General features: G+C 42.3%; 1 protein-coding gene across 1 annotated transcript in view; it reads left to right on the plus strand.

Annotated features, from left to right (window-relative positions):
* Positions 1-26,852, plus strand: part of lrp8 (low density lipoprotein receptor-related protein 8, apolipoprotein e receptor) — a 154,345-nt gene that overhangs the window by 74,052 nt on the left and 53,441 nt on the right. Inside the window, exons 3-4 of the mRNA XM_061078012.1 lie at positions 4,673-4,795; positions 22,244-22,372. Coding sequence (XP_060933995.1) covers positions 4,673-4,795; positions 22,244-22,372 — 252 coding nt within the window. The remainder of the gene's footprint in view (positions 1-4,672; positions 4,796-22,243; positions 22,373-26,852) is intronic.

The raw sequence follows: 26,852 nt of genomic DNA on the forward strand, positions 1-26,852 counted from the left end.
GGCGCTGCAGTAAACAGATCCTAATTAAAGGTGACACTGTTCTTTTAGTGATTATTGTGCAGCTGGATGTTTGATTTCCTTTCCACCTTTATTCTGTGTTTGTGTAGGTGTGTGTCTGTGTGAGTGTGAGTGTGTGTGTGTGTGTAATGCAGTGTGTAAATTGAATGAATTGGAAGAAGGCATTGACCTTCATCTGTTCCCAGGTCAAACAACAGCATCTGAAATCATGTTAACAGGAGAATGTGGGAAAGAATCCTAAGAGGTGTGTGTGTTTGTTTGTGTGTTTGTTTGTTTGTGTGTCTATGTGGGCGGGTCGAACGCCATATGAACATCAGTAGGTCATCTTATCGATCATGGTGGTACCCAGAGCGTGACACCCAGTTGAATGTCAGTGGAAGATTAACACAGTATAGGTTTATAGAATACGTGGACGAGCAGCAGCACATTTAATCCTGAACGTGTCTCGTGGCTCCGCCCACGTGGTCACAATGCTGTAATACGACTACACTAATATGCACTAATATGATTAAATGGATTTAACGGTTTGGCCCAGCATGACCCCTATAAAATATGATATTCCTGTGGAGATCAAAGAGATAATCTAAAGTAGGGCTTTTGCAGAATCCCCATATACACGTGTCGATATTGTGTTAATTTCATGCAGAAAATAATATTGTGTACATTCATTCAGTATGTTGCTGTAAGAGCTGCAATTCACTCTGTGAGAAGTTAACCTATGAAATCCCTGTTTAAGGTGAAGCTGATGCTGATTCATGAGAATTTACACTGAGTTCAAAGTTAGTGATGAGTGGAGAATCTGGCTAAAAGCTGCTTGTGAGGAAGAGAGAGCTCTGCTGCTCTTTCTGCTGTTCCACATGAATATTAATCACTTTTTCTATCAGGGGATAGAGGACTGGAATAAAATGACGCTGTGAGGAAAGGTGTGTGTGTGTGTGTGTGGTTGCTTGTTGTTTGTCTTTTCTATACAATCACTCTCTCCACCTCATAAGGCGGGTCCGGGCTGTTCCATATGGATGACGCTCATATATGACACGTCTTTGTGCATCAGAATGTAAATGTAAGCAGCCGTTTGTTTGTGCATCAGCAGTTCTTGAGAGCCATGGGAAAATGTTTGTGTTAGTGTGTATATGTGTGTGTGTGTTTGCAGATTCTTGATGCATTTATTTTAACATAAGCCTGTGATTGTCCACATACCCTTTAAATGTATAGCTCTCTTTATTTGTCCGCCCTTTGGGGATCCGTGCTGTGGAATATTTTGATTTAATGTGTATTTTATAACCTGTATTTATCTTCTCTTTCTTTCTGTAACGGTTTTCTGGATATTAATCCATTTACATTCCTGGCGTCAGTTATTGTTCCTGTTGCAGCAGAGGAATAAGTTCTATATGAAAACTGATTTCATTACAGGGACCGTTTCTTACTAATATCTCAGGCTCTATGTCCACGTGAGGGGAAAGTTTATTGCTTAATATCACCACTTACTGTTCATTCATTATTCAAAATTACTTTTTCAAATAAAGTCAATCTCATAAATGTGGCTCTCAGTTCTCACGGCTGTAGTTCACCTCTAACTGAGATATCTTGTTGCGCTCATGTTTGCCGATATGCACTGATATGAGAAAATATATATATTCTATTGAATCAACTATGCAGAAATAACGTGCTTTTATTTTTGTAATTCACTTACATTGTATTTGAATAGTATGAAATCCTATGATTATAGATTTGATTCGTCGGTTTTATTGTGCTCTTCAGTGAAATCTACATTCCTCTGTGTGTGGCTGCAGTCGGCTGTGTTATCAGGCTGGAGACGGAGATGGAGGGAAAGATGAGAAACGGGGGGGCTGGGCAGGGAGAGATGGGATTTATGTTAACATGCTGGGAGGAAGGAAGAGGATTTATCGGGCTCTTTGTGAAGACTGATGTCATTGCACTCGACTCCAGCTCGACAGCCTCTCTCCTGCTTCCCTCTCGTTCTCTTCCTTCTTTCTATTTACCTTTGTCTCCGGCCCTGTCTCCTCTGTAATCCCTCGGGACGGCCTTCTCATTTATCCCACACCTCCACCTTCTTCAATTCCACCAGTCTCCCTTTTCCTTTTGTCTCTCCTCTCAGGATAAACTCTCTGTGCTGGTGTACTTGTTCCTCGACCTGCCGTACATTATCATCCGTACAATAAATTTAGATAAACATGACGCGAGCGCCGCCCCCCCGCAGCTGAGACGCTGTCACTTCTCCGATCATGTCCTTCATTATTATGGCTCCCTCTCGTGCCATAAGTCATTACACTGTCTCGTGTACCAAACACCACGGGACATCCGAGGCTAAACACATAAACACCGAGCTAATAAGAAGGCTAGCTTTCCCTTTGCTAAGCAGAATATGACTGTGAAGAAAACAGACTCATTGCAGGGTCTTACCAGTTCCTTGTGTTGTTCAGTACTTTTAATCAATGGGGTGATATCGTTTCTTGTTAAAAGCAAAAAGGGTTTCAAGGGACTCTGGTTCCCCCCCAGGCCTTCATCAAAACATCATCCACGGTTTGATTCTTTTAGTTTTAAAATGATAAACAAAGTGCAAACTGTTCATAGACAGAAATAATAGTGCAGCAGTACATGTTAAGTGCAAACCACCACAAAGTTAGCGGCACGGTTTCGTTTTCGTTTCTTCAAAGATAGTGTTGTTGCAGGTTTTTGTACGCATGTGATCATAGAATTTAAAGGGATTCACACAAACTGAGCTGATAGCTGTTCTCAGGTTACCTCCTTTCCTCTTGGACCCTGCACAAAAGTAGTTGCATTTGTAAGTTAAAAGAATAGTTTGACATTGTGGGGAAAACGCCTATTTGCTCACTTGCTCACACTTTGATTAGACGATCAAGTAACCTGTTTTCTATACTTTGGTAGAAAAGATAATCCATTTTCGCTGTGTTGCTTGGTGGATTTGGTCCTTGAGAGAGAAACACAGTTGTTTACCCATATTTCCAGTCTTTATAATAACATAAGCGAACCTGCTTTCTCATAATTTGAGATGTGGTGAACTTCTCTCTGCCGCGGACAGGAAGCAATTGAGCTAATTTCCCAAAACATCAAGTAGTTTCTTCAAGTGTTGATTGCTTGAGTGTTTGATTAATAATCAATAATCCCACACAGCAGCCGTGAGGTTCAGAAGAGCGAAACCTCACGAAATGAAGTAAACGGCGATGTGATGCAATATTTTATCGTCAAAACATCAGAATGTCACATTTGATTGATTTACTGCTCGTCCCACACTGCATCATCCTGCAGTGATTTCCCCCAGCGCTCTGCTAACCTACATATCAGCTGAACTAAGGGTCGGGGGAAACCAGTCTCACATGAAGGAAGTGGAGCAGCAGCCGTCACTGTTACTCTCATCGCTGGTCAGAAGAAAACCCCCAACACTATCAACACACACACACACACACACACACACACACTCACAGACACACACTCTGCTTATTGCCATTTGTCAGCCTCCCTCACTGTATTTTTCATCATGGCCAGGCAGGCTATAGCGAACACACCGAGCGAGTGCTTTCTCTTGTTCCGTAGCTCTCACTGTCAACGAGAGGGGTTTTTACTTTTTTGCTGTTGCCCTCTCTCCATGACAGACTCAAGTGATTCAATCTTTCCCCCTCAGAGAAAGTGACTGCACAAAACCCTCTGGGTCTGTGAGGTATCAGAGAACGGTTACGCAGAGCCAGAGGCGGCTCTGAGAAGACTTAGCCGGACTCAAAGTTTGATCACGGGTTCGGTAAAGCAGAGCAAAGTCTCTGAGCCACTTCAGGGAGGAGGCTTAGGAATGCTGCACTGTTCACTGCAACAGATCCAACACACGTGCTCCAAAACCAGACTCTAATCAAGCTGTCACTGCACTGGTCAGTCAATCACCACAGCATTGCCACTTGAATAGAATAGAATAGAATAAAAAACCTATATTCGCATTGTTCACAATGCAACAGAAGACTGCTGCTCCTGGTTGGTGCATGAAACCATTCAGTCATAACAACATACTGATGTCGATTAAAAGGAAATCAATGTAAAAGCCATTTGAACTCATTCTTGCATAGATCATAATAATCATGCACATTTAAATAATACATTTTTCTTAAGTATAATTGCCAACCCACAATATAATTTTCATTATCTTCATAAAAACCTAGGAAACTTTGTCGTCCTCGCTGCGTCTTTGTCAAGTCAAACTCAGCGTTGCTAGGAAACGCACAAATGTCTCCGATCCTACAGCACTGGTCCTCTAGTCAACTTGTAAGAACAGACGTTGACAGAGACTCTTCCAGTCGCGTGTCTCCTGTCACGAGTTTCACTTTAACACATCACCCAGACTCCAGCTGCATCCAAAACATTCCCAAATGAAGGTTCAATTAAATAAGGAGAGGGAAATTGTTTTAAAGTTGGTGCTTGGGAATTGCTCTTGACTTAAGTGCAAATTTAATTACCTGGTCTTGTTATTGTTTGACATGACTCCACTGTGCTTAATGCTGTGATGTTGTTCTTCACTCCGTATCCCAAAGAGATCAGTTGTTGTTTACCGCTGCTAAGAGATGTTATGTTTTCACCAATCAAAATTGATATCAAGAGATTTAATGTACGACCTTTTTCTTTATCTCCACAGCGAAGAAGACGTGTGCAACCACGGACTTTGCCTGCAAGAACGGCCAGTGTGTTCCCGCTAGGTGGCGCTGTGACGGAGAGCCGGAGTGTGCAGACGGGTCGGATGAGGCTGATGAAATCTGCAGTAAGTCGCAGGCCAGACACACACACACGGGAGAAAACACAACCACATGTAGACAAACAATGGCACAAAGGTGAAAACACACAGACAGGGACAGAGGGGGGGCATGTACACAGTCAGGTAGGTATGATGAAAGCAGTTTTCAACGTATTTACAGTAATTTGGGTTATGTTTGTGTTTTGCCACACGCACACACACACACACACACACACACACACACACACACACACACACACACACACACACACACACACACACACACACCATGTTCTTAGGCCAGAGAGGATGTAGGAGTGGACAAGATGGTTCACATCATATCCATAGAACACGTTGATAGTTAGAATTTATATCGATATACCTTCATCAGTATTATACAGTGGGTATTTAAACAGTGTGTATGTGTTGTGTATAAGGTTTAGTATTACTCTATAAACTTAGACACCTATTTGGAGCTTGGCTGTCGCCCAGTCTGCTGAACTAGGAAGTGTTTGCTGCATGTTCTGGCTGAAGGACAAAGCACAAAGTGTAGAAAACCACATACTTAATTTACATAATTTCTTCTTTGCATCACGGAAATATACAAATCTCATGTGATTTGTTTATTGGATTTTCTTAATACTCATGTTCTCAGCTTGCACTACTGTAAATAGATTTAAAAAATAGAACAGAACATCTCTTTGCTGGTGACAGTGAGGTGAGGCCGGGAGGTTTACACAGCATGTTTGTGTTTGTATGGTGGTGGGAAGAGGGTGAGGAAAGTTTGTGTGGGCTTGTTAAGTGATGTTCAAAGGTGGAAACTTTTAAAGGCTAAAGTACCATACACACATTCGCTATGATTTCACATGGATTCACATTTTCAAATCTCTCATTAACCAGTTTTTACCTCCAGAGATCAGATCCACCGCACAACACAAAACTTTCCATGAGCGGCCGTGAGCACTGACCAGCTCCTACGTTTAATTTGTGTTTGATTTTCAAAGATGTGATCAAAAGGCCCTTTGAAGTTCCTCATGGTAATAAGTCTGATTGGGAGAAGCTCAGGACGTGTGGAGGGGTGTGCATTTGTATTCGTGCCTGTAAGTGATCTGAGTTATTTTGTGTGTGTGTGTGTCTGTGTGTGTGCAGCAGCAGCAGCATTAGTGTTCGTATAAAGCTCAGAGTCGATGCTCGTGTTTAATATTCATCACAAGGTGAATCTGTTCGTCATTCCATCAGATTAGTGGACTTGGTTAAGTCTAATTATGTTTAATCAAGGTCAGATGCTGTGAGAGCTCCGCTAACTTTAACAGCCACATTGATCCTCAGAGCTCGGTGTGTGTGTGTGTGTGTGTGTGTGTCTGTGTGTCTGTGTGTCTGTAATTGCATGCAGCAGAGTGTGTGTGTGTGCATGTCATCTGGAGACGATAACTTTAACGTATCATTAGAATATAATCCTCACTTTACAAAAACATAGTGATAATGTGGTTCTTTTCATATAAAGAGGGTGAGGAAAGTAACATCTACAAACACAAAAAACACAATAAGTGAATATGTTTATATGCACTATTAAATCAAAACATAAATAAATGAATTCCACTGTGAACAAATGCTCATTGATACTCCAGTGAATTAAATGCCTTTAAATACAACACATCATGAGATTTAAGGAGTTTTGCTGTTTTCACTCTTTTCAAACTGCCTAATTCCTAAGTCCTGAATCCTCAGCCTGAGGGGAACGCTGAACATGGTGAGTGGGCTTTGATAGATCTGCTGCACGTCTCTGGAAGAGCAGAGATATTCCTTCATTTGGTGTTTTGTTGATGATAATAATGAAGAACACTATAACCTCTCAGCTCATAATCTCCCACACACACAACCAGTCAGTGACTCTTTTTAAAATAACAAATGTGGAAGCGTCTATGTCTTTTCTTTAAGTTTGTCTCCCTCCTTTTGCTTTTGCTTTTGCTGCTACCACCTTATCACTCCTCATTTAATAGGATCTGACCTCTACTTCTAATTTACTTCCAGTTATCACACTGGACTTTATCCTATTTACCGCATCTGTCCCTAGTTACAGCCGCTCTCCACCAGCATATACCACGGTGCATCCCATCCTCCTCTGTGTCCTCCTGCTCTCCTCCCTTCCTCCTCTGTGTCCTCCTCCTCTTCTCACATCCTCCTCTGTGTCCTCCTGCTCTCCTCACATCCTCCTCTGTGTCCTCCTGCTCTCCTCACATCCTCCTCTGTGTCCTCCTGCTCTCCTCCCATCCTCCTCTGTGTCCTCCTGCTCTCCTCCCATCCTCCTCTGTGTCCTCCTGCTCTGCTCCCATCCTCCTCTGTGTCCTCCTGCTCTCCTCCCATCCTCCTCTGTGTCCTCCTGCTCTCCTCCCATCCTCCTCTGTGTCCTCCTGCTCTCCTCCCATCCTCCTCTGTGTCCTCCTCCTCTTCTCACATCCTCCTCTGTGTCCTCCTGCTCTCCTCACATCCTCCTCTGTGTCCTCCTGCTCTCCTCCCATCCTCCTCTGTGTCCTCCTGCTCTCCTCACATCCTCCTCTGTGTCCTCCTGCTCTCCTTACATCCTCCTCTGTGTCCTCCTGCTCTCCTCCCTTCCTCCTCTGTGTCCTCCTGCTCTCCTCCCATCCTCCTCTGTGTCCTCCTGCTCTCCTCACATCCTCCTCTGTGTCCTCCTGCTCTCCTCCCTTCCTCCTCTGTGTCCTCCTGCTCTCCTCCCTTCCTCCTCTGTGTCCTCCTGCTCTCCTCACATCCTCCTCTGTGTCCTCCTGCTCTCCTCCCATCCTCCTCTGTGTCCTCCTGCTCTCCTCCCATCCTCCTCTGTGTCCTCCTGCTCTCCTCACATCCTCCTCTGTGTCCTCCTGCTCTCCTCCCATCCTCCTCTGTGTCCTCCTGCTCTCCTCCCATCCTCCTCTGTGTCCTCCTGCTCTCCTCACATCCTCCTCTGTGTCCTCCTGCTCTCCTCCCATCCTCCTCTGTTTCCTCCTGCTCTCCTCCCATCCTCCTCTGTGTCCTCCTACTCTCCTCCCTTCCTCCTCTGTGTCCTCCTCCTCTTCTCACATCCTCCTCTGTGTCCTCCTGCTCTCCTCACATCCTCCTATGTGTCCTCCTACTCTCCTCCCTTCCTCCTCTGTGTCCTCCTCCTCTTCTCACATCCTCCTCTGTGTCCTCCTGCTCTCCTCCCATCCTCCTCTGTGTCCTCCTGCTCTCCTCACATCCTCCTCTGTGTCCTCCTGCTCTCCTCACATCCTCCTCTGTGTCCTCCTACTCTCCTCCCTTCCTCCTCTGTGTCCTCCTCCTCTTCTCACATCCTCCTCTGTGTCCTCCTGCTCTCCTCCCATCCTCCTCTGTGTCCTCCTGCTCTCCTCACATCCTCCTCTGTGTCCTCCTGCTCTCCTCCCATCCTCCTCTGTGTCCTCCTGCTCTCCTCCCATCCTCCTCTGTGTCCTCCTGCTCTCCTCACATCCTCCTCTGTGTCCTCCTGCTCTCCTCACATCCTCCTCTGTGTCCTCCTACTCTCCTCCCTTCCTCCTCTGTGTCCTCCTCCTCTTCTCACATCCTCCTCTGTGTCCTCCTGCTCTCCTCCCATCCTCCTCTGTGTCCTCCTGCTCTCCTCACATCCTCCTCTGTGTCCTCCTGCTCTCCTCCCATCCTCCTCTGTGTCCTCCTGCTCTCCTCCCATCCTCCTCTGTGTCCTCCTGCTCTCCTCACATCCTCCTCTGTGTCCTCCTGCTCCTGTCCTCCTGGAGTTCAGTTAAAGTAACGCCTTTGATTGCATTGATTCTGCAGCGAGGGAATCGATGGGCTGATCCCTGAAACCTCTGGTCGACTGCTGATTAACTGTGGACCCCCGATGACGCCACTGAAACCACACACACACACACACATAACACACACACATTCTCTGGCTCCTCGGGCGCTGTCTGTAATTACATGTCTGAAAATGAATCGGGGCCTTGAGGGAATTGTGAAGAAAATGCTCCTTCAGACGAGGGGTCGTTGATGCAGGAGAGAGCAAGCATGTCTGCACACTGAGTTCTGCATCTGAAATGAAGACCTTGTCCCTCAGTGGACGATGCAGGATAAATATGAGTCAGATGGGAAATTCCAGAAAGTCACTGTTTCTTATATAAACAACAACAACATTACTCCTGCCCTTATTTTGAAGTGGTTGCGGTTTGTTTTACTTTAATTTGTCACCTTACACAATCTCGAAGTTGTGAAAACACAATTACTGTCCATCATTTTATCCCCTAGCTCAAGTCAAACTCTACTTTATTGTCAATTCTGCTATTTACGGCTGTTTCTCTCTGATCCCCGGTGTAAACATATAAGTAGACAGAACATATGCAACAAGTATGCAACATTGTAAGTATTCAAAACATAGTACAGTACAATATGGCATGCATGTCCTAAGGAACATGATGGACAGGATGAAAGTAGTGCAAAAATAGATTTAGAGTGCATGAATACTTCAATAGTTAATGTACATCCATAGGATTTAGTAAATAGCAGTTTAAGATGGCAGCAGTTGTAGTTCAAATATTTTGGCTAATATTTACAGCTGCATTAAAATTGCAGGACGCTCACATTTCTTATAAGCAGTCACAAACAAAAAGGCATTTAAATACATTTTCTTTTACAGTTGAAATTTAAAATAACATCAGTCGTGCCCAGTTAAACCTTAATGAGTACTGATGTGTTTAATACTTTCTTCTGATCCTCTAATTAGATATTTTTCCCTCATCAGCTTCTACCAAACTAAGTAAACTATTACAACTGCCCTGATTTCAAACTTATTTCATTCCAGCCGATGAAACTCATTCATCTAAAGACACAAACTGTCAAAGCGAAGCCTCTCATCACAGCAGGACTTCTATCCCACTTTTTTTTTACGAGCCGTGATTCTCGGGGCTCATATCAAACCACTATTGACTTCTTTACTTTCTATTTCATGTGGTAATTAAACCACCACCGAAGAGAAAACTCTCGCAAATATGAGGAGAGTGAAAGAGCTGCAGGGCGGCTGCTAATTGCCTTGCTGCTGCCGCCGAGTCAAACAGGTATTAAAACTTCTTAATTATTGAAGCCTCCTTCTTATTTGCACACTTTACCACAGGGAGGATTGAAGTCTGTGGTGTTTTGAAGCAGGATGTCTATGACAGGAATGATGTCACAAGCGTAATATGGTCGGTTCTGCTCAAAACATCAGTTCAAAACCTCCGTGATGCAAACTGCCCTTCGGTGAGAAATACAGATGAAACTTGACCTTTGTCCGACCCGTCTCCTGCGTCTCACTGTCCCCGCCGTCCTCTCCTCCACCTGCTGCTGTGGACTGACGGGGGTTACTCAACCTGTGGGGAGACAACAGTCAGGTCGTCATGATGCAGCACTGAGGCAGTAGGTTGTGCTAGTTCATTACTGTGGAATATGAACGGAAAAGATCCAGTGAGTTCTGTTGTCAGACGGCTTCAATTTCATGCTTGAGGCAGCGGCAGAGCCGGGCGTAATTTCCCAGGTGGCCTCTCTCCCTCTCTATCCCTCTCTCTCTCCCTCTCTCTGTCTCTGTCTCTGTCTCTCCTCTCTCCTCTCTCCCCCCCACCTGCCTCTGTCTCCTGTGCTCTTTTGGTCTTGTAGAAGTCCAGTGACCCTCTATCATCAAAAGAAACAGAAGTGATACACACACAGATGTTCACAAAGACTTGGTAACAGAGAGATGCACTGCGAGTGTGTGTGTGTGTGTTTTTGAGTGTGTGTGTGTCTGAGGTGACTTTGATCTTCTACTTCAGAGTGCGACTACTCTAATTTGTCTTTACTCTCCAGCTACATGTTGTTTTAATGGAAAGACTTTGCTGCTCTGAGGTGAATTTCACTCACTATACACAACACACACACACACACACACACACACACACACACACACACACACACACACACACACACACAAATACTAATGCACTATAACCTACGCATATGGGTTAGACAAACATCGGTGTGATAAGAACGACTTAAACTGTCTTAAACCGTCTTTGACATCTTGTCTTCCATCTTTACACACCGCCTATGATCAGAATCAAAGGAAACCATTAACGACTATATAATTACACTTTAAAAATCCAACCCGGCTTATTTTTCTGCAGCTTTACAACAATGTCCCGACATCCTACAGCTCCGGCCTGTGTCCTCAGCAGAGGACGCATGAGAGTGGACGTCCGTTATTAAAACTAACACAACTCGCCGCTGCTGCCGAAAATGTAAACACAGTTAGATTGAAGTGTTTGAACAAACATGGCTGTTGTTTGTCCGCTGATGACGATGTCCATCATCACCACAGTTCTTAGTCGTCTCCAGATACTGTTTGTGTGTGTGTGTGTGTGTGTGTGTGTGTGTGTGTGTGTGTGTGTGTGTGTGTGTGTGTGTGTGTGTGTGTGTGTGTGTGTGTGTGTGTGTGTGTGTGTGTGTGTGTGTGTGTGTGTGTGTGTGTGTGTGTGTGTGTGTGTGTGTGTGTGCGTGTGTGTGAAATCTTGCTCATGAATTATCGCCGTACAATACTGACAGTTAGTTTAATGTCATCTTAAAAGTTAGATAAAAGTCTTTATCATTCAAATTCCCCTTGGTGTCCTCCCTCCCTCCCTCCCTCCCTCGCTCGCCCTCCTCTCCCATTGTAAGCCCATCATCATCATCTCGGGCCTTCATGTGTATTCTTCTGCTTAGCTTGCTGTATCGCACGGCGTCTCATTAACCACAAATGTCTTTACCTTGATTTATATCAGCAATAAGTTAAAGTGTATTGATCCCTTAAGGAGGATACAGAATAACAGAACCACAACAAAGAAGCGATGGAAATTCCCCAGACGGTGAAATTCACGGCGTTTTAGCCGCCATATGGTCGTCGTCCTCGTTCTGCATTAATGACATTCACAAGGCTAAACCGAAGAAGCCCTTTGAGAAATACCCAATTCATGGAGAAACTTTAAAAAACAATTATTTATCAGAGCCTTAAAGTGGTCATCAGAGAAAACAAACTCCCATTTGGAAGAATCTCAAGGTTTTAGTGGTACAGTGCGTTAAATTATCCAGTTCCAGGTACTTTAAGCAGAGCTTTTTATACAATATAAGATTCATGATTGAATAAAAGCTGGAAAACAACCGTTGAATTTAGAGTTGATGATTCTTTAATAACATCATCCTTTTGCTTCTTTTATTTATCAAGTAAAATGTTTCCTAGTTCGGTTTTATTGAACATTGAATTCAATAAATTAACAATAAGAACGCCTCATGTTTTTAGATCTGTTTTATTTATTTATTAAACCTGGATTTGCTGATACCAGACAGAAACAAACATCTGTTTACAGTGAACACGCGTCCTTGTTTACACTGAGCAGCACGTGGTCGTCAACCAGAGGAAACCACCGACACAGCAACATCCACCTTGTGATTTTGTTTGGGGTCAATTCCATTCTTCCCTTCAATTAGTGACCTGAGCTTTCAGACGGCTGCGATTGATTGTGGATCAATTTGTTTTTGCTCTCACGATGCTGGACCTGCTGATGGGATTGCTTTTGCTGGATTTGTTTCCCCATGTTTGTAAAGACACAAGTATCAAAAATTATCACGTTTCCATTTTGTTTTTTTACAATCATTTAAGTATGAACAAATTTTTTTTTTCCAGTTTTGGTTTCTCTTCACATTCTCTCTCTTCCAATACAAACTGTAACTGTAACACTGGATAACAGACGTGGCATCCAAAGGCAAATATAGAACAGGTTGTATTTTAACATTTAAGTGCATAATTCCATAAAAACACATAAAAATGTTCCCCATGAGGTTTGTAGCTGGACTTTAAGTACGGAATGAGTCAATTTTCACAATACAGAGATAAATTATATGAAGCAGAAAAAGCAATGAGACAAATATGCAACAGTCATCTCTCTGCCAATAGCAGTTATTCTAATGCTGGTCCAACAGATGTTGTAACTGCATGGGCAAATTTAACACAACTTAATGTACCAATTAACCATAAAGTGCAATAACTGAACAAAATGGAGGCAGCAGGCATCAGAGCCTCTTTTGCAATTGGTCAAACAAAGTATGATGCTCATTTTCTCCATGGTAGACACATGCAGAGAGTTTGTGTTATCAAATATTTGACTGTGACCAAATTAATTTGAGAGGGAATTGCTTTTGCTAAACTGAACCACATTTGTTTTTAGAGGCTACTCAAGCTAAACTATTGAATTATAGTGAGTTACATGGCAATAATTTTGGAAGTCAAATCACACAGCCAGTTATATCTATGATATAATACATTTATATAATATTTGAGCATTCAGATGCATTTAGAGGTGAGAAGCTCTCGTCATGAGGTCACAGTAAGCTCAGAGCAACCTCCTCCATCTCCTTCACTGTCTGACTCCCTTCTCTTGCAATCCCTCATTATTTGAGATGTGGCTCTTGGACTTTTCGAAGCCCAATGTTGTCGTCTAAACAACTATCAAGAGGGACCTGTTGGGAGAAAGTGGCAATTTCCTATTAGAGCACTGGTGTCGCGCTGTATTTCTTCCCCCTACGGCGCTGACAGACCCAGAGTCTAGACCGTGCTAATGGTTCCGCATTTAACAAGCCCCTTCTCTCTCGCCCTCTCAGCCTAGAGCTAGAGAGAGTTGTGGAGACACATAAAGCGAAAGTGGGGATGGGGACTTTAATGCAGCAGTTGCTTTTTTTGTAACCTTCCCAAGATCTGTGCAACAACAAGATCTCTGTATTATTTCCTTTTCGAAGGCAAAAAACATTTGAATATTTGAAGGTTAAAGAGAGTTGAAGAAATAGATCCTGATATTTTGGGTTGTTCTCTGACCTGATGCTGCATTCGTTCTCCAGGTTTAATGGTAATCCAGTAGATGTTGTGTAATGCTGCTAACTAACAGATAGATAAATACACGCTAATGAAAACATGACCTCCTCGGCTGAAGGATCCAAAGAATGGATGGGGGGATGAATGGATGTATATATTATTATTAAGCCTGCGACGTACCAGAATTAAATGCAATGCTCTCTCTGATCATTTTTTTTATCTCCTGTCTCTTGGCTTTGATCTCTCTCTCTCCACAATAATTGAAGATCAGCGTTCCAGTGAAAACCACTAATCAACACTAACCTTCATTTAAAATGTAATCTGATATTAACCAAATACGCCCTTTCCCTAAATTGGATTTCGCATCTGAAGGACAAGGGGGATGAAGTTGGTTATTCTGCAACATCGATGTATCAGAGCAAAACTCAAGAGTCACAGCATTGATAGAACATCTCTTTTCTCTGGATAGTTGCCGTTGTAAATTGGTAGATGTCCACACTGGACTTGTTTAAGCAATTCATCTCTTGATGGGGGTTAACGTGGATGTTTTTATCATAATTGAAAAATACTGCAAGTATTAAACCAGTGACACGTTTTCAGATCTCTTTGGGAAACTCCTCTTTCATCCCATTGGTTTTCCTCATTTCCCTTGATCATGTACAATCATGCTCCAGTTCTCTGTGCGCACTGTGAGGTTAAGCAAAGTACACACACTCATGTATTCTCATATATATTATTAACCCCTGCTTACAATCAAACAACACACACTCAGTCATGCATGCACAGCAATTTTTACAGTTATAGCACATGCACATGCAAACACTTGAATTCTTGCATGCGTACACACACAATCCATCTCCAAAACTACTCACGTGAATTTATTGTGCACTTGTAGTGTGTGTTTTTTCTGGATGAAGCGTTGGACTCCTGCACACTGCGAGTCTGCATTACTGTGATTTAACACCACGGATGAAAGGAATTGTCATTGACCTGTGAAGTGAGATGTTCATGTCATGTGGGTCGTGTGAGTCCTTTGACTTATTTAACTTTACAACACATCCTATCCCTCTAGTCACTCTCTAAACCTTGTGGTAGATTATGCTTGATCAAAAATAGAACAATCTCATGCATTATACAGTCTGCATCAAAGCTGCAAATGAGGATTATATTCATTATAGTTGTCCTGAGATCTTTTTGGTCTTTTTGATTTTCTATTTAGCCCATTGCAACTTTTCAGAGCTTAAAATCACATCTTAGAAAGTCCCAATACTGTAGTTTCTTAACTTATATTCTCACATAATCTAAAATCCAGGGAATATCCAATTTATATATATTATATATAGATTAAAAACCGCTAGCCAGTTAGCCAGTTAGCTGGTTTTCTTTGGTACTGGTCAAGTTAATAAATTACTTGTTATTGAGATTGAGAGACCCCTAGTGGCTGAAGTTACATAACGTACATTTAATAATCAGGTAAAGGGAATTAAGCTGAGGGTTTTTCTGCATTTGAAAATGTCCCAGTGGGGCCACCACACTCCCTCACCCCTGAGAGAACATTCCTACTGGGCACATACACAGATACAAAGACATCTGCCCCCCTCACCTTCCTCAACACACACGACCACTGGCTGGAACAAGGTTAATTAGCGTAGCCATGACAATATGACCCACTACGTCTGATCAAGCCATTAGAATTGCAAAGTCCTTACAAGCTGAATAATTGGCCGATCCATACATCTCCGCTCTTCCATGAATCATTGATGCATATGAGCTCCCTGCGAGCTTGAGGCTCCCTTTGCCCGATGTCCTTTGTGTATTCTCCTTTATAAAGGTTACAATTATATGGAATGCACCTCAATCCCTGAAAGAGATTGACTGTGCACCCGCTACATGCCCTCCACTTATTTGAATTAATCAAAACTACCTCTCCACATCTCTACAAGCTATGTTAAGATATAATCCAACTGACATCTCTGAATGGATCACAGCGTAACCTGGGGAGATATTTTTGTTAGCGTTAGTGTTCGTGGGTGTTGAGTCTGTTGAAACGTTCCAGATCTGAATGAGCAAGTGACCAGATGAGTATTTCCTGTGGTGTGTGTGTGTGTGTGGATTTGTTGGCCCTCGGGTCACAAGAAGCCCCAGTTTTGATCTAATTCCGACCCAGTGCTCCTGCCTCCGTCTTCGAGTGCGTCTCCTAGTTTCATCCTCTAATTTCCTTAGTCCCAGTTTGTCCTCATTGATATTCTACCTCCTCTGACCAATATCTGACCCCACTCACATCTCCCTTTCATGCACTCCCCTCCCTTCTTACCCGTCTGTCTGCAGCCTCGACGTCTTTATCAGCATTTTATTGAACGTCCATGAAACCAGGTTAATCCTAATATAGCACAAATTAAACGCATGAGTTTGAAACATGTTAATGGCACCTGCCTGGTGTATATTAAACTGTCAGAAATTTTATATGGCCAATAATTGGAAGTAGTTTTTATTCAGGCAGACTGTGCTACACTGGAATGATGCGGTATGGTTGTGTATTGATTCCATGGACGACCCAGCCCTGCTTTTACTACACAGAGTAGCCAAGCGATAAAAGTTTACTGTCTCCAAGCAGGCACTCACCAATTTATGGTGCAACCTCATGGCTGAAACTTGAGTTTAATTCTCTCATTTCACAGACGATCAGCTGTTATGGACCCCTGTTAGTTTGGACTCTACTCATGGTTGGGAGCACATGCAAGAAATACCTTCAATAACCTCTATTTGTAGTCAGGTCAGTTATTTGCCGAGTTAATAAAAGGGAGGACTAGGATATTTGACACAAAATATAAAGTGTTTTCATGGAAATATAAATCTTTTCAATTTGGCATACGTCTTGCTCTGCTTTGCCTTGCACGTGGAGCGAATTGATATTCACAGCAGCACAGTAATATTCCGCTGATCTGATGTGAGGCATGTTTCTCAGGTGTTTGCATAAAAGGCTTAGTACTTCATCAATCAGTGATGTGCTGTCTGCAGTGCAGGGGAGTTCAGTGTACCTTTAAGCGTTATAAATTCATTCAACTCTAATCCTTAGCGGTGGTACAGGCTAAATCATCTGTAAGCCTCCATTCCCCCCCATTTATCATATGCCACATTATCACGTACACTCCTCCCACGTGCCTTCGTTGAGACATTGCGTGTCACTGTGATCGACAGAGACCACAGGATGACATATATTACCTCCCAGGCCTCATATACACACCTCATCATAAAAAAAATTATCTTAACATTAGCCTGTGTGGCTACGAGCCTTCTGAATCAATCACCTCGGGGGGTGTGCTGGCTTCCAAGCCAGGCAGGCGACTGTGGAGTGGACGTGGTGCAGCGCCTCAATCCTCCAATCCACTCCCTCCTTGTGAAGGGAAATTAAGAAGGTAGTTAATCAAAAGTTCATTAGCATACAAGGCCTCGCTCAGTCCACCTCTATACCCGGCTCATAATAGACACTTAAGCAGGACACGTGAGGCGCATAACAAGTCTGTAACACTTCTGGATGCGGCCTTTGAATTACAAGACTGCATCGTCCCTTATGTGCTAAATGAGTTTTCTCACCCCAGGACCAGAAGAACCTATTTAACATCCACTGCACAATTTCCAAAATACTAAGAAGTTGAATGATTATAAAAAAAAGACTCGTCTTGAAGCAGAGTTTAATGCTGACTAACACAAACATGTATTTAAAAAAAAGCAGGAAAATCGACTATAATTGCATAAATATCAACAAACAGGACATGTCAGAATGCCATACATTCCCTGTAGCCAATGGAAATTTATATTTTGCCAGTTCACTTTCATAATACAGCAATACAAACTTTCATTAAGGAAGTGTTCATACAAATGCTTCAGGTGGTCAGATGCTCCAAAGAAAATAATTTCTGTGGTTTGTGAGAACAACTTACTTTTTTCCACCTTATAATGATGAGTCAGCACTTCCCCCTTTTTTTCTCACTTCTCACAATAACATATAAGGTGTCAAACTTTTGTATCGTGCGCTGTTCCTTTGTTGTAGAGCTGTGTGCGATGCTCTCTGCCTCCCTCTCACCGGCTGTTCCTCTTTATCTCTATTTCTATCCCTCCCTCTCTCCATCAGCAGTACCAGGAGTAATCCTACATCAGTGAGCTGTCAAAACATCCATAAAGTTTTACCATCCTCGCTGGCAGCCCTCATCATGGTATGGGCTGCAGGCGTTGTCATGCAGTTTTCTGCAGACAGGGAGAGTTCACTCTTTCCCGTTGTTCCCTCTTCCCCCCCCAGCACAGCTACTGCCACAGATTCTTCTAATTCAGTGGGAAACATGCATTTGAGCGATTTCTGTAGTCACAGCGCCAGTATACAGCATCCATGTTATAAGCATATTTAACTATTTATGTAACACATTTGATCCTCTAGCCTCTTTCTAAGGCAAATTACTGCGACCTTATTGAATAATTCACAAACACACTGAAGCCGCCATGTCCACCAATCACTTTATTTTACTGCTCTCCACCCAGCAGCTCCACCGGCGAGCATCAGTTCCTCGGCTGTTAGGCGCTGTCGGCCCTGGCAGCGGACAGGCTAGCTGGCTGCTAACAGCCCGGTGTTTGTCTCTGTGCCCCGGGAGTTTTATAGCCCATGAAACATTCATTCAGTGGCAAAGTCTGGACAATCCTGAATGTGGTTAAATGCCCTGGCAGCTCAGGGAAGGATTTACAGTATTTATAATAATTGAATAATCCCTTTTTAATGTTAACACAACAACATTTATGCACACAAGTTAAAGCTGTAATATGATCATAACTTGTTACATCGGAATACCTTTAAATTATTCTGTGGTAGGAGAGGGGTCAGATAACGCACTTGACCTCTAATATGTTAAAAATTGGCCTAATCTCTGCAGTTTACTTTTAAAACTTCCATTAATACTCATCCGTGCTAACTGAAGGTGACCGACAAACCTTTGACTGCAGCTTCAGTATCAATACCATCAACATCAGGAAGTCAAAATACAAACTATCCTATCGACTTATTAGCTTATACTTTATCATCACTGTATTTAGTTGATATGCCTGCTGCTTTTTGTTTGTTTTCTACTGTCTTACACCTTTGATATTCTTTATGAATGTATGCGTATCACTTTAAAGTCAATAGACAGCTGCCGAACACAGATTTTAATCATCACACATGATTACTTTGGCAATAGGAAGTTGGAAATAGCTTTTTCATATACTGAGTATTTCCCCTGGGGTGAAAAGCATCTAGTTTATTTCGGCATAATCAACGTCAGTGCAGCCATCTTTTTTTCTTCTTACTCATCTGAATTCAATTCCTTGATTGGCAGCTGATCCGTGACTCCGCCTCCCCGACTCGCAGGCCTCAAATGGTCAGTCAGACAAATTACATCCCTTTAACCCAGCTGTCAATCAGACACTTAGCGGACTGGATCCCCGGGGGGGTGTTTCTGTGTGCAGGTTTTTATTAGACTGAGAGTCTGGTTACCCCTGGATGTGCTGACCCGCACGAAAACAAGCTCACTCTTTTAAAAGGGTTGATAATGTGAAACGTGAGACCAGTGTGATATCGCAGAATCTGTGGGGTGCACATTTAAATTGATTGAATAGTAATGTAGATGTTGTCATATAAACGCACACCTACAGTGTGTGTGAGACCTCCCATTGGTATTCATAATAAATATCACATGAACAAAAAGAGAATCAAAGACACACACACACACACAGTCCATTCAGCCTCCCTGGAAGTAATAACCACACTCTGCTGATATGGTTCTTGCTTATTCACTCTCTTAAAGGGGATTTGCAGGAGGCTTTTATTCTGTAAAGGTCAAGGGAAACCTCATTTAGAGGAGACACATTGAAAAGATGCTTTCACAAGAGCCTGATATTCAGCAGCAGGAGGAAGAAGAGCCAGAAGTTAAGAAGGAGGGAGGACATGACAGGGAAGTGCTCATGCAAAGAGATTGACATCAGAAAAAGAGAAGAAGACAAAGAGAGAAGAGACAATTAGGAGAATAGAATGCAAGAAGCTGCTTTTTTAGTACCTGGAAACCTTATGTGCACAGTTGGAGGAAATCCAGGCAAAGCTGAAACTCTCCACAAGGGGCAGCGTAAAATACATAATGTAAAATGGCAGGAACTTATATTTAGTACTGTTTAATATGAGCTGAAGAAATTTAAAAAATGGCGAAAGAGAGCGAAATGGGCAAATCCCAGATGTACTATTGATCTGTGGCTGCCTGACACACACACACACACACACACACACACACGCACACACACACACACACACGCACACACTTGTTTGCAGAGAAGAATGTTTGTGGTCAAAGATGTATAATTGATGGAGTTGAGTTTGACACAGCTCTACAATGTGATCTTGGGTAGGATTCCCCAGTGTGTGTGTGTGTGTGTGTGTGTGTGTGTGTGTGTGTGTGTGTGTGTGTGTGTGTGTGTGTGTGTGTGTGTGTGTGTGTGTGTGTGTGTGTGTGTGTGTGTGTGTGTGTGTGTGTGTGTGTGTGTGTGTGTGTGTGTGTGTGTGTGTGTGTGTGTGTGTGTGTGTGTGTGTGTGTGTGCGTGCGTGCGTGTGTGTGCGTGTGTGTGTGTATTTGTTGTGGGTAATGTTTAAAGTTGATGGATTGAACAGTTGTATTTTTCCTCCTTCTGCTACCCCCATGGGCAACACATTTTTTTACTGTAATGGCTTTTACCTAGAGGGACCACTTTCTCAGACACACACCCACCCACATTCTGTTTGAGAAACTGATTTTCACTCAAAAAAGATTTCTTTATCAAATGAGTTTTCACGTGGAGTAAAAATTCTTGATTAATAGATCAATTAAGTCTGTAAAACAAGAGACTTTCACTTTCCCTACATTGAAAAACCCAAAGATTCATCAACGGAACCGAAGACTGCTTTGAAAAATCACTTAAACAATTCATAATCAAAATGATTAACAGCTCCCTTAATCTCTGTGCTCTAATGTATTTCAGTTTTGCTTTTGTCGTTTATCTTTTGTTTGCTTGTCCTCAAACAAATGTAAGGATTTTGCAGTTTTTCTCCATTAATACTGTTTTATTGGGAACACTTCGGAGATTTGGACTGTTGGTCAATCTCATCATGTTTTGTCTACGGCTCAGGAGATAAATCCTTCATCTCCTCATGTCCACCTATAAGGTCCCTGGGAGAGACAGAGAACCCAACGTGGCCTCAGATGGTCGGGCCAGTTCCTTGCATGGTAGCTTCCTGTTATCGATGTGTTAATAGAACATTTTCGAGGGAGGCTGTGGCTGAGGAGGCAGAGCGGGTCGTCCACTAACCAGAGGGTCGCTGGTCTCAACATTCTCCCCCATTCTGCTTGTGGAAGTGTCCTCGGGCAAGATGCTGAACCCCAAATTGCTCCTGACAACCCTCGCTGTGCCGGCAGTGTGTGAGTGATGTATAATAGAGAAAGTGCTGCACATGCACAGTGGGAATGTGTGTGTGTGTGTGTGTGTGTGTGTGTGTCTGAGTGTGTGAGTGTGTGTGTGTGTGAGTGTGTTAGTGTGTGGGTGGCAAAACTGTACTGTGAAACCCTGATGAGGAATCATCAAGACTAGAAAACCTTATATTAAAGGGACTCTTACCTTTGTTGCATTTGAGAATTACAGCACATTCAAATCATCCCGCCTTCCTCCAATGCCCCACCCCCTCGTTCCCATCCGCGGTGTTTTTTTGAACAAACTTTATTTACAAGCAGACTTACAAGCTACTGCCTCCGCGCACGCATGTGAGTTTTTGTTTACCAAAGCAATGGATTCGGTAAGTTATATACATTTACATTCACATGCCTTGATGACGCGGGCCCGAATGCGCCACAAGAAGCAGACGGAAAACCTGCATGTCCATGCAGCAAACCGTATTGGCCGACAGGTCTGTCGGCCAATAAGGTCCTTCGGTCCGAAGAATTTTATTGGTTGAAGTTTTCACTAAATATTATGAGAGTGAAATCATTGTTTGTTTTTACTCCTGGTGGGTCTGTCTTGCATTTTAGAGTGTCATTACCTTATTAATACCAATTTAACCTTATCCAAAAAAAGTGTAAAAATGCAACAAAGGTAAGAGTCCCTTTAAGCAGAATGTGAAAAACATGTCATCCAAATAACTCAAAGATGATGTCTTAGACCATTTGTTAAATCTACTCTGAGCTTGTGCATGATTAGTGTTGAGTCATTTAATGAAGAGAATATAAAAATAAACACATCTAACACGTACATGGACACACACACACAACAAATAAAACTCGTCTTTCTTTCACTTTGTGTATTTTTTATTCTTGGCTGGTGTGTCTGCTTTACAGTGTTCCTGCTTCTTTTGTTCCCCTGTCGCTCTGTGTCTGCTTTAATTGCCGGCCTCTGAGGGGGAATCGATTCCAGCAACAAGATAACTAAGTTATCAAACTGTTTCATTGACTGCCTGTCCCTTCTCTCTCCATCTTTTGCCTCCTCCCTGCTTCTTTTCTCATTTTCCTCTCCCTCCCCCCGCGCTGTCCCTTTCTCCCTCGCCGCCTTTCACCCCCGCCCCCTCACAACAGGCCGACAGACCTGTCCGCCGGAGAAGTTTGATTGCGGAGGGGCTGCCAGCAAATGTGTCTCGTTGTCATGGCGATGCGATGGAGAGAGGGACTGTGAGAACGGTGCAGACGAGGATCAGTGCGCCGCAGGTGAGTGTGTGGCGGGGGGGTGAATGGAAAATACATTGGAACTGTTTTATTGGCACAGTCGACTGTAAATAAAGATGGACGATGCGTCTCCATTTCCTCCCACAGTGCAGACATACAGCCAAAATATTCCAAACACAGGTGCCGCCATCTTGTTCTGGCGATGTCACTGTCGACCAATCATGAGTCAGTCTCAGCTGTTAATCAAGATATTTCGCCCCATTTTCATAACCAAAAGTTAGCGACATATGTATTTAACATTTATTGACTGACCTTTTTGTTTTGGTCCATGTCCCGTCCACCCACATGGAGGATGCAGGGTTTATGACCTTTACTGCTCCCAGCCACTAGGGGGCGATCCAGATGATTTGGCTTCACATGGCTGTCTTGTCGTCCATCTTTATATTCAGTCAATGCTTTGATCTCACCTTTGCTTTCATGTCTCTCACTGAGGGCAACAGTCTGGAAAGTTTTCAAACAAGTCAAATCAATATCAGAAGTTCCTCTTTCTTTTGTTTTTAATGAAGATGATTCAATTTCAATGTCTTGTATTTGACTGAGAATCTTCAGAGAGAGTTTTCATTTAGAACTCCTCACTGGGTGTCGGCTGCAGAGAATGAAGAAATGATTTTGAATTAAGTTAAATAATCATTTGTTAATCCAGAGTTCTCAGAGCAGGCGGCTGTTTGTTTACTGCGTGTTGTCTCTGTGATCAATTCACAATACAAATGATATGATCATCAGAACTTTTACTCAACTAACAATGACTGGACTTGTCATTTGTCTTATAGCTCTCAATAGCTATTTGTTTTGCAGTTATTAAACTGATGTAATTCAATAGTACAGTTTATAGAGTTGTAGTAAAGTAGTTTGTGCAAAGTGAAGTCAGTGCAAACTCTTCTACCGCAAAGAAAAACTAAAGTTGTGATGTCAGAGGTGAGAAGCAGGGAGACGAGGGAAGAAACTTGAGAAACTAAAACTTCCATGTGACAGTATTTCTAGAAATGAAGGTTTAAGGCATCTCTGTGTTGCTGGATGTGTTTTGACAGATTCTTTATACCCCGGGGTGATGATAAAGTCTAAGTTTAGATGAAAAATAATATGTTAAAAATACCCAAAGTGTGAGCTGCAGTTTTCCCCCGATATCATAAATACAAATCAGGAGTAGGAGGGTTTTTTTCTATGGTACTTTCTAGTGTGTCACCTTGACTGTTGCGCAACCGGGAGTATTTTAAACTCAACGTCACATCTGCTGAAAAGCTGAGATGTTTCATCTCTTCAGATATTTATATATATTTTTTTTGTGTTATGCGTCTGGAGATGTCAAACATGATTTTGTTATTTTTCTTCCCACTATCTCATCCGTGTTTCTTTTCTGTTTCTTAAAGAGGGAATAAGTATAAACAGGTAACTCACTCTGCAGACTGGGAGAGTCGGACCAGTATAACAAAAAAAGGAACCAGCTATTTTATCATATTTATCGAGACAGTTGCCTCTATGTTTGTGTTTTATTATGATCTCACTTTGTGTCGGGTTTCAAGTTTTTTGAGTTCTTAAGTCTCGCCACTCAGAAATTGTTTCTTTAATGTGTGTGTGGTCCTGCTACTCTAGTTGATTGTCTTATATGTAATTAAAATATTAATAATTTAGTTAATGGCTGTGGTCATTCAAGATTTGTAGGCATTTTACAAACAGTGGGGCTTTGTTTTTGTGAATGAAGTCACAGAACACAGTGTTTTAAGTGCAGGAGGTGCAGCAGCAGCACACGTTTATCCTCCGTGTTCAAACAGGTGGAAATTAGTAATAATATAAATATATAAATGAGTGTTTAAGAGGTGAGAGTCCGGTTGTCTCAGCCAATCGTATTGCTCCTGTCCTTCCCCGACACAGAACTGGAGCTCAGGGTCTCACCCTCTTCTCCCACACATGCCTCATGATTCTGTCTCTGTTCTACTGTCAGAATAAAACATGGCAGGATCAAGACAAAGCAGAATAAAGTTCAGTCAGATGTCGAATGCAGTATATTTACTTTTCATTAATCTGTTTTCAAAAGGAAGCACACAACGTGTTTCCATCTTGGTTAGAATGATTAGATGTCAGATTGCAGTGTTTGGCTGAGCAGAAATCATTAACCGCACAATCACAAGGCTTTATAGAAAAGCTCAAACACACTAACATCCACACACACACACACACATGTTTGTATAATTATGTACAGTACACACTTTTGTCACGTTTCCCCGCAGCAGGTATCCAAGCTGTAAAAACGGCATTGATTTCCATCTGCGTAAACATCAGGCCCACAGCGTTATTGATTTTCAACCTGTGACAGACACGCACACACAAATACACACATGCACACACAGCAGCTTTTTTGGCATTTATAGATTGCACGTCATATATGCCCTTTGCTATGTTAGGAAAAAACACTTAAAATGTATTTATACAGGGAGTTTCTGGACATATACGTGGGTGACATTAAAAGTTTGGATTACATTTCTCATATAGACAGTCTGTGACGTCACACCGACCACATCACACACACAAGCAGCTTCACTGTGCTGCAGGAGCAGGCTGTGGTCCTCACAAGGATAGAACATCACGCTGTTTGTGAACGTGTGTTTGAGATGCATCTGTTTCCATGATGTTCCCATGATCCCTCAGGCCCTGTGACATTTGTGTCTTCTCACACTGAAAGTGATGCACAAAATGCATGTGTGCACAGTACATCATGTGTGATTATGGACACACACACTGTCGGATTGATACTGGATATTAATACATTCTCTCAAATAGGATAATTACTCGTTTTAATTAACAAAGAAGTGTTTGCACTTTTAGTCCATTTAATATTAGACAATAAGCAACACAAACACATACAGATATTGAATATATTGTAAATAACATATTATTGTGGCAAGCTCCCATGCAATTAAGGGACTTGAGACTCCTCCACTCTGTAACTGCATGACAGCAGGAGCGATGATTTATTTAACATCTATTACAGCCTGTTTACAGAAACAGTGACGGGACCCTGTCGACAACACCCAGCAGTCGTGGGGGCTACATTTACATTTACAACACAATCTCAACTTAAAACCATCCAGGAATCACAAACCTAAAAACCCACACGAGTCAGAATCATTAACATAACATCAGAGAAACAAGGACCAGAGCAGCAACCAGTTTATTTTTAATGCTTTGCTTACAAACTGTCAAAATATCTAAAGATATCAGAAAAGAGGAAATGTTGTTTCTCAGAATCAGATCAACAATAGATAGCCAACATCCTGCAGAACAATGTTGATCACGGTTTTTGCTTAAAGAACTATGTATTTATTTACTTGTTTTATCCATCAAGCTTATTTAAAAAACTTCACATACCAGTGTGATGCCTTCACCTGAGCTACTTATGCTCTGCTCCCACACTGTCTCTCTGATCTCTGTGTCTTTCTTTATGTTAAATAGAAACAGCTTGAAAATCAGCAGTGATTTCACATCACAGGCACCTGTACTTCTATATTCTCTTTAAACTCGTGTGTATTGACCCACAGGACGATCAGAGACCATGTGTTCAGTCCATTCCCTTTCATGTGTCTGACCTGTGTGAGCATCTGCTTCTTAATTAAGCAGAAAATAAAGTGGTTATTACAGTTCTGACATATTTCACATGGGGTGTTGATGATAATTGATTTTCTGCCTGAGGCTTTGAGGATGAGTGGATATATATATACAGTTTGTGTGTGTGGGTATGATGACCTGTAGTGAGCTGCTTTTGATCTATCATTTAAATCTGGTGGTGGTCTTGATGAATATTAAGACTTTCTTTAGGTGCGTGGATGAATTCCTGTGTTATCTGAGGTCACACGTGAACGTTCACTTCATCAGACGCACACTGGATCCACTCCCTTTATATCAGAGCTTAAAGCTGGGGTTGGTAATCCAGGAGAAGCTGTGGCAGGACTCAGATGTACAACAACACGTCACCTTGTTACTGACTCACAAAGTAGGTTAGTAGATGATGTTGACAATATCCCGGCTGTGCAAGACAACAAGTAGCCGTGCAAACCTGCACAGTGGACAACTTCAAAGAAAACATCAATGAAAAACATGATGAAATATTAATCATAATGGTAAATAATATATATTTATGGGCCAGTTGTCATGAATATAGTTCATTGAGCGACCGACCCCCTGCAGTGTGTAACACCAGATAATACAGAGATGGCTTTTAGGTTGCTATGTAGAGGATTGTTGTTTAAAATATGGTCCAATTGGGGAACTATTACAAAATTGAAGGGAAAAGCATCAAATTATCTGGAAAAAGTTCTCATACTTTTTCAGCTTTCTTCCATCAACCAAAATGAAATAGTTCCTTCCTGACTATAACAATTGCACCAAATGAATTTGATTTGCCTTTACATCAAAGAGCGGCAAGAATCATTCTATAAAAAAAATCACATTAAGCTCAAGATAAACCACA

This window comes from Limanda limanda, chromosome 9, assembly GCF_963576545.1.
Source record: "Limanda limanda chromosome 9, fLimLim1.1, whole genome shotgun sequence".
Classification (NCBI taxonomy): Eukaryota; Metazoa; Chordata; class Actinopteri; order Pleuronectiformes; family Pleuronectidae; genus Limanda; species Limanda limanda.